The 10046-nt window shown below is 30.1% G+C and overlaps 1 protein-coding gene across 1 annotated transcript in view; it reads right to left on the reverse strand.

Annotated features, from left to right (window-relative positions):
- The window catches only part of LOC108779318 (uncharacterized), a 122574-nt gene extending 113002 nt beyond the window's left edge, over positions 1-9572 (reverse strand). Inside the window, exon 1 of the mRNA XM_018546707.1 lies at positions 9341-9572. Within this exon, the coding sequence (XP_018402209.1) occupies positions 9341-9572 (232 nt within the window). The remainder of the gene's footprint in view (positions 1-9340) is intronic.
- Positions 9573-10046: the final 474 nt, after the last annotated feature.

The following is a 10046-nucleotide window of genomic DNA, read 5'->3' on the forward strand; positions in this document are numbered from 1 at the left end:
TTTTTTTAAATTGATTTAAGAATTCTTTTTCAAGATTAAAGTATAAGCATTAATACACACATGTGATATGGAGTCTATGCTGAAAATAACAAAAAATTTCAATATGTAAATAGTACATTATTTTATTAAACTAAATTGTTTTGGGGCTCGTAACCCTTCTTATTGTCATTATTAATTTTATTATTGTTGATTAATATTATTTTTGTTTAAAAAATTTCAAAATTGAGTTCTTTGTTACCATTTCTTAGCCCAACATGTCGCTCCAGAACTGTCACGTCGTTTCATGTCGTAACAACATTTGTTTCATATAAAAGCTGTGCAATCTGTACTTACAAAATAGTAGTTCACAGATTATTAGTTTGTATGAAGAAACAGCGTGGAGTTCTTAGAATTGGACTTAGATGTCTAATTAAACGTAATTGTTATACGAAAATTTATGTAATATGTGTAACATGTATAAGTGGAGATATTGATGTAGTGATGTGTCACGTAATCATCTGTGTGTAAGTCCTATTTCCAGTATGGCTAATTAGCGTCTTTAGAATTCTCTTAACTAAAGCGAAAACAAAACGGCGCTGCATGGCGATTAAATGAATTATATGAAAATCATTGTATATACACATGATACGCCCTTTAAACTTTTTATTAATAACGAGTTTTCATTGACCTAAATATTTTGCTGTTAGTCCGTTTTATTCCTTCCGATCTGACAGTGTTCACGTTGAAATTTTACGTTTGTTTGTGTGTGTGCCACTTCATACTATTTATAATTTATATTATTGCTCAAAAATTTGAAACATCATATAATTTTTAAACAAATTCACGATTCTTGAAAGATATACAATAATTATTTTAATGATAATATATCAATTTTTTTTAAATGTATTATACTGTGTTGGTATAAAACTTATGATTAAATCAAAACATAAAATTTAGGACGTTTGTAATGTTGATCAATAAAATTAATTAAATTTTTTTCAAAATAAAATACTTCAAATTTTTTAGTGACAGGGTACAATGTGTACATCTTTGAAAATGTGTACTACTGAAAATTGTTCTCTGTAAAAAAAAACAGCTGTGTAATTTTCGAGTTATATCTGAATAAAATTCTCACTCGCATGCGGCTCCCTTGATAACGCACGTAGTCAAAATCCGTTCTCCCTTCTTCCTTTTTACCCTTTCGCTTACTTTTCACATTTTTCTTTTTTTACTTCCACGATCCTTCGGTAAGTCTTCACGCCGGCAATGAAGACAAATTGTCGGCGTCCCGCAGTTTTACGAAGACAGTAATTAATTGCCGGTCGCGTAACGAGACTGCTTCGACTATCGACACGCATCGATTTAACGTCTAACGAGAGCAAATCCCTCTGTTAAATTTCTCTGATATAGAATTCTTGCTTAGTTAACGTCGAGCAAATATAATTTTGTAATATCTTTATTTATTATATCCATTATTATATTGTTACTATAATATTACACATCGTAACTTTTGTAATAGTAACAAAATATAATGGCAAAATAAATAAAGAGGAATTACATTAGAAACAGTAGTAAATATATCACATTATAGTACTATTTATTTATTTTCTTTAACTCTTTGTGGCATATCATTTTCTCAATCAGCTCAATTTCAATAAAACTTAATACTCGGAAGATTTTTTAAATTGTTGATGATTTCGAATCCTAAATCCAAATTTGAAAATTTAAAAAATTCAAGTTAGCGAAATAAATATAGCAAATTTCAATAAAAAAAATTCAATTGTAATATAATAATTTAAGAAGAGCATAGAGAATGAGCACACACATACAATATTTTTTACACAATATGATTTCTTTAATAATTCTGCATGTAAAAGTATAAGCATAAAGATACAGATATAAAAAAAACCAATAATTTACGAGATATTTAATACTTTATTCTGACATAAAATGTTAAATATCTCGTAAACTATTAATTTTTTTATAATCGTACCTTAATACTTTTATAAGAACAGAATAATGAGACAAATCAATTAAAAATTATCCATTTTGTCTACATATTCTTTTTGAAGCAACTAGCCTTATTTTTTAGTTTTTTCTTAAAAATATACTTTCATTTTGAAATCTGTAAATTATACGGTAAACTGGGATATCTATCCAATATATTGTAGAAATGTAAAATAATTCCAATCAAATCATGTTCAATCATATGCTAAGTAATGATAAAAGTGACTATATAAAATTCGTTTGTTACCAAAAAAATATAATTATTTTAACACGTTATCGTTACAGTTATAAAAAAAATTAACCGCAGTTACCAGTAAAGTTACCTAAAAAATAAGTAGTAACTGTTACTTTGTTACAAACGAATTACTTCCATTCTCTTATTTCATTGATATACGAAATACAAAATACAATTCCATTGTAAACACTGTATTTAAGATAAAAGTATTTGAACTGCCCGAATGTATTTCCTCAATTTGACGAAGCTATTAAAAAATTAGGAAGAAATACAAACAGACTTTGTAAAACATAATGATTAGTGAATAATATATAGTTTCGCATTTTAGGAATCGAATTTTTTTATCAAATCGTTTATATCAATAGAATCACGAAGGGTAAAGATTTACGTGGGGCCGGTTGGTTCCCGCCATCTTTGAATCACTAGTCTCCGCGGAGACGGTCGGCTCGTTTCTCTCCGTCCGAGCTTAAAAGTATTTCCTTGCTGTTCTCACCGCTCATTTGAACTAATAACTCGCGCGCGATCTCTCCTGAGGGAGAAGGGAGAGGGCATGACTACTTACAGCTTACAGGTGAATTAACCTAACACGGCGCCACGGAGAGAGCCGGCTTTTCCCACAATTTTCCGGAGTAAAACTTTCGAATTTAATTTAGTTACTGTCTGCCGTAACATATTCTGGGGTTTTCAGCAAAGTTGACGCAAAAGGGGGTCAATCTCCAAGACTTTCCCGGAGTACATGCAAATTATCGAATCGAAATAATGTTAAAATCGCGTGGCATCACTCCGTTTAAAACTCACTAATGACATTGCAGAACGGGATTGGGTAATGGGATTAATGTAAATACTCATAACACAAAATAACGCTCCGTTGTTTCGAACGTAGAGAAGCTGAAGATCCACGTATTATGGTTCTCCTTTACACATTTTTTATACAATAACTTGGTTAATAATAGAATCAATATTTAAATTTAAAACTTAATTACATTCGTTATGTATTGTTTAATCGATTTTATAAATTTCTATTTATTACTTAGCATATTATTTGAAAAATTTTATGACACTGTATATAGTATAATGACTAGAAAAGGCATAGAAAGAGTAATGTGGCTTCCCATAAAAATAAATTTAAAAAATTAGATTTAAAAAATTGAAATATTTATTATATTAAGATATGCTTTAACAGAAAATTAGGATTATTTCTCCTAATTGATCTCCTAATTGACCTTCGGTCTAATTTCAAATTATAATTACTTAAAAAATTGATTTTGTTAAAAAAAACACAGTATTCGGTTACAAAATTAACAAAAAGTAAAAAATTGCAAAATGTATGCACAAATGTATATACATACACATAATTTGCAGGGTTGGCAACATTACTTCATAAAAATAACTCGTTACCATTGCCGTTCTTTTTCCTAAAAAATAACTTGTTCCCGTTACTCATTATTAATTTGAAAAAGTAACTCGTTATCGTTATTACAGTTACTCAAAATATAACGAATCGTTACTTTTTTTCTTGACACTAATAGAATATTATGTGACGATTTTTTTGTTAAATGTAAAAAAAGATATTAAAATTCTATTTCTTATATAGTAGAGGAATAGAGCTAAAAAATGTATATATATATATATATATTGAATTCTTGTTTTAATGTGCGCAATTAAAATTAAAATTATAATTTTTGCTCGTCTATCTGATTCTATGACATTGAACAGAAACGTCCTCTTCTCTTCAAAGGATTAATAAATCAGCATATTTAATTAAACATCTTTCACTGTAATATAACTTAATCAAATCTGTAAAAAATAAATTGTAATAGTTAAAAATACCTTAAAATTTTTTATTTTTGTTGTTCACCGAATATTAAAGAAAGATAAAATGATGCGCATAAGGCGTGAAACGGAACGCCTATACGTGTGAACTGTGAATATAATGTGAAAAGAAGCGTCGTGATTACGTGATTAAGAGAGCCAATCAGATCTATCCTTCTATAACTCCAGTTATGACTAAAACTTTTGCGTAGCTAGAAAAAAAGTAACGATAAAAGTAACTAGTGAAATCGTTACCATTACCCCAAAAATGTAACTGCGTTACCATGAACGTTACTCCGAAAAAAATGTAACGTCGTTACCTATTCGTTACCGAAAAAAGTAACTTGTAACGATAATACAAATAACGCGTTACTTGCCAACCCTGATAATTTATCTGCATATATGTATGTACGTTGCTTAGTATTAAAAAATCTAAAGTACATAAAAATTATATATAAAATAATAGAGTTCGATTTATCGAACTATTATTTTAATATAAAACCCTCGAAAAGAAGACTATATCAATAATCAACATAATGGCGTAAGGGGTCATATTAACAAAGTAGATACATGTTATATTATTTAAATTTGCATAACTCGATGTATACAGTCCCAAATATAATATTAAATAACAGACTATACACTCAAATATATACATATATGTATATAATATATGTATACATGTGTCGTTTGTGTATTATCATACAAATATGTGTGTATGTGTGTGTGTGTGTGTGTGTGTGTGAATACTATATAGTATGTAGTTTTTATACTATAATAATACGCTCAAATTTAAGAAGAATGAGGAAATATATGCAATTAAATGTTAAAATGTAATCTTATAAAAATGTTTGAAAATACTTGAATAATATAAATCAGGGTTGGCATTATTTTATCCAACCCAAAAAATCCTGGAAGTTTTTGGGTTTTATTGGAATTGTATTAAAGATCATAATCAAACACCAAACTCTCTTTTAATAAAAATTTGTTTATGAGTTAATTTTATACATTAAGTTATCCAAATAAATGTTAGTACGATTCATAATACGTAGTGTCATAATTCTTCTATCTTTACTATAGAAGTGTTTTTTTATATTTAAAAAATTCATTTTTATAATATTTTTACAAAATTCTTTTATAATTAATTTTATTTGAATATGTATGAATTAAATAAATAATAATAAATGCAACGTAACTAAATATTACGTAAAAAATATCAAATAATCAATTTTATAAAAAAATTCCCAATAAAACCCAATCGGAAGAGCTTTTTTAAAAAAATCCCTGGTTTTTTCCAACCCTACTAATAAATGCTGGTTATTGTACATTGCCATATTAGCGTAATAGTATAACGGCTAGCCACTGAACAAATAATTCCATAAACAATCATTGGACCACAATAACGAAGATATTAACAGAGAACGTTATATATGTTTAATACATTTTGACTAATATTTTCTCCTCTAATAATATAATTGTATTTTAAATAGATTTTACCAAGAAAATTCTATGTTTACAATTAGACTAAGAAAATCGCTAACGATATATGGAAGATGTTTGATATAAAAGTCGATTTCGGATTAACTTCCGAAAACGCTGAGCGCCCAATTTTCATGAATTTTGACAGAAATACTCTAAATGGCGTCAAATGAATACCCTTAAATGGATTTTCACCGACAAAGAAGTTATTACGCGTGAAAATTCGTGCGCCCCTAAGTAGGAGGGAGGTGCAGGGGTGAAAGTCGCTTCGCGTAGAAATCACGCTCTCTTAGGCAGGGGAGAGGTGAGATGGAAGTCACTTCGCGTGGAAGTCGCGCGCCCCTGAACTTCTATAACTTCATTCAAACATTTTTGGCATTAAACTTCTTTGTCGGTAGAAATCCATTTAAGGGCATCTATTTGACGTCATTTAGGGTATTTCTGCCAAAATTTATGACAATCATGCACTTGACATTTTCGGAAGTCCACCCGTCGATTTCTGTAGCTTTAATATTAATTATTAGTCGTGAAGAGAAGATTACCGCAAATAAAATCGTTTATTAATCACCAAATAATGCACACACAAATGGTGGCTCCGTTATGGAATCGTTGCATGTACAGGTTTCCAATACAACCAGATAATGGCGTTTCGCCGAAATATAAATCTCTCGTTTGGTTTTGTTCGCATAAATAACCGATAATTAATAACAACCGTTAAGTTGAATTCTCCCACTCTCATAATTTTTGTACCTATAAATATATTTTTAATTCCTATTTCATGCAAAAATTTAAAAAGTACACCATTAAGTAATATTACCTAATTGAAAAAAAAAAAAAAGATAGAGAATTGTTTCGGGTGACTCCAGTATTTACGTGTTTATTTAACTTAAACACAATAAATAATATTTGATAAATTACCACAATAAGTATAATATATTATACATATATTGGAATTATATCGTAATTTAAAAATGCTACAGTTCAGTTTTGCACAATTTGTTAAGCGTTTATTAAATTTGATTATAATCTTAGAGATTTATTAATTGTAAGATTTCATTTTAGTTTATTACGTTTTATCTGAAAGTTTGTGATTAAATAACTATAGTTCTTCATTTAACTTCAGTTTGAATTATTTTAATCTTTACATATCGAAACTTAATCAGATCCAACTTGAAACTTCACTTTTTTAATCCCTTCACTGTTATATCTAAGAAAAAAAAGAATCAGAATCTTGTTTATCTTCATCTTTTAGTATATGAGATTTTAAATTTAATTAAAAAAATTTGTGATTGAACGTCACAAAGTGATAACTAACTTATCGGAAATTAATTATTTTTGCTTTATACCTTTGGCTCTAATAATTTTTATTATAAAATAAAATTGAAGGTAGGTATATAAAATAAAGAATCGCACAATTACGTAGTAGTAGATTAAATTTTATTCAATCTAAACAAATCCACTGAACCGTGACGAATCTTAATAAGACTGAAAAAAAGCAGTAAAACCCTTTCTCTCTCAGCGCGACCAACCTTCACTAACTTGATAGACGCTACGGCGCCCATCATTGTGAATAAATAACGACGAAGTTCGATCCTGCGCAACCCTCAAAGAACTGAAATCCGATAGAGAACGCAGAACAATGAGGATAGATCGCCCAATCGCGGAATACATTTAAGTACAGCTGCGTGTACGATGTACGGGCAGTAAACAACGTTTGGAGGTAACTTCCGCGCGAAGGATGAGGGGTGAACTTCGGAGATTGAAGAAATGGCAAGGACAGCGAGAGAAATAAAAGTCGAAAGCTTCAGCGAGCGAGACGAAGCTGTGAGGGAAATAAAAAGGAATTGTCATCGTCTGGGTGGCTGCAACCAGTCTTGTAACCGCGTCATTCGTAGATGCTCTCTTCCTCCCTCCTTCACTTTTCCTTTTTACCCTTCTCACAAATCTCCCTTCTTCCTACCGCGCTCTTTACAACCACTGTCATTTGTTTTTACGTTTACTTCTTGTCGTTCCTGAAAATCCTCCGCGAGATCTGTCGCACTGCGAGATTTCATCGAGAAAACGGGAGAGATAGAACTCCCGCGGAAACAATTATAAAGCTCCGCAGGCGCTCGTGAAATGTATGATCTATCTATCATAACGTGAATATTTATTAAAGTTATATAGGGTTTTAATTGTAACTGTTACATAGTACGCATCTCGTATAAAAGAACACGGAGGAAAATGGTTGAGTAATTTTTACCTAATATAAGACTAGTAAAAACATTCCGGTTATTTTTGCCGAATTTGTGTGTATGTGTGACAAACTTTACTTGCTTAAAAATGAAAATATTAGAAAAGTAAAAAAAAGAACATTACAGTAAATTCATTTATGTGATTATACCATGTAAATCACACTATGCTTAAAACTGTAAATAACTTTCAAAATTTACTTTACGAAATGTGTAAAATCTATTTTAAAAAATCCTTTCAATTTGCTGTATGCTCATTCACCAGGTAAAGTAAATTTTAGGCAGCTATCTTTATATAAACCTGCCAATTCCATACAATTTACTAGAATTCTAGCACATATTACTGTACATCTTTTTCCATGCATAAAATCAATAAATGTTACAATAACAGGTTTGCATAGTTTTTACTGTTTGAAAAAAAAAATAGTTTATCATAGTTTTTGATACACTGAATTCGAATCGTAAATGAAAATGTTCTTTATTATATCACGTTTTTGAAAAAAAAAAAAAAAAAAAAAAAAACAATTGAAACGCCAAATAAACGCGTTTTCGGCTATTTTTTTAAATTTTGTAGCTGACGAATCAGATATGCAAGAAATTTTGAAAAGATCTTAAATTAGTGTTTGAATATTATATACATTTAATATAAAAACATCGAATCTTTTACAGCCGATAACGGACCTCTGGCGCGTTTTGTTTTTACTGTTTTTAGGAGTGGATGTAGTCACACACTGTTAAATATACCGATTACTTCATGCAGTCCCCATGCACGATACGCAGTAAAATTACATAAAATTTCACATTTAGTAAAAATTTTACAATACATGTAACTTACATAATTCTTTTGTATAATTGTACAATCAATTTTTTGTAAAATTATGTTTCAAAAACTGTTTAAACAAATGGAGAAAAATGTTTTTATTACAAAAGAGCATTTTCAGTCCCATGTATTAAATCTACTAATAAAATTTTTATTATTTACTATGATATTTTGTATTGGAACTATATTAGGCAATTGTTTTACTTGACATTGTACAATTACATCCCTAATACCGATATATCTATAGCAATAAATACGCTAGCTGTAAAAAGTTCAATATTTTAATATTTTAAAGTAAATTTAAGTCCTTTTCAAATCTTTAGCGTATTTATCAGCGGATATATCAGCTACAAAAATTTATTTTTCAAACGATTGAACCTCATTTTTCTCAAAAACATTGTGTGATGGGTTTTAATTACAGATTAAGCGTATCAAAAGCTATATGAAACTACTCTTTTTTCCAAACAGCACAAAAAAACTTAAATTTTGCAAATTTGGGTACTCTACGTAATTCCGTAAATAGAATAAAATAATTAATAAAGCAGAACTATATAAACTGAAATCGTGCACATAATTAACTTTTATCACAATTTTAAACAAATAAAACTGATACCATTACACACAAACACATTCGAAAATTCAAATTATAAGATTATATAATATGTGTAATTTAGATTACACTTTTTAAGTCAAAAGTAGCCTATTTATCTTTTATCAATTCTCTTTTTCTTTATCTACAATATTTTTGAATCGCTATGAAGAATACAAGTTACTTACGCAGCGTCAGATTGGAAGGATTCACGATTGTCGAGCAGACTCTGAAAAGTCCCAGCTTGAATTTCACGCTGACTGCAGAATTCTTAGATACGTCCGGCACGGCAAGCTTTTCCTCAGTGTGTAGCCAGGTTGGACCCGAAAGAGCAACGCCGAGAGCCGCCAGCGCGGCGAGGCCGCATACGACGCCGCATCCGGTCAACCTGATACCACCTGGACCACCTGAGCAGCACATCTCGTTTTCCAAATGATCTTCAGAATAACATCGTCAGCGAATCACCTCCTTGACGCAAGGACGCTCTTCGATTCGCCGCTCCGTCCTGCATGACCTCGAAGTCTTCTGCTGTACCTCGACGTGCTCGCCAGAATTTTACTCGACTTTTTTTCTGAGCAATCAAAAGAACAACGTGGAACTTTAGAAAACTTGAGAGCAATTCTTATGTTGTCTCTTCTTTCATTTGTAGTTTTAACACGCTCGTATTATCTCCGAGAAATCTTATGCTTCCTCGTGACTACTTTCGAATCCGTTAATAAATTCAGTTTTCTTTTAGTAAAAAAAAATTGAACTGAAAATTAGAATACATTGAGAAAAATGTTTTGATTACACTATCAAGAACTGCGAAATGCATTCTAATCCATAGACTTCTGTATAGAGTGACTGAATGAGGCACCTAACTTCCATACTTAGAAAAAGTTGTAAATTATAAAT

Source organism: Cyphomyrmex costatus, unplaced genomic scaffold, assembly GCF_001594065.2.
Source record: "Cyphomyrmex costatus isolate MS0001 unplaced genomic scaffold, Ccosl1.0 scaffold58, whole genome shotgun sequence".
NCBI lineage: Eukaryota > Metazoa > Arthropoda > Insecta > Hymenoptera > Formicidae > Cyphomyrmex > Cyphomyrmex costatus.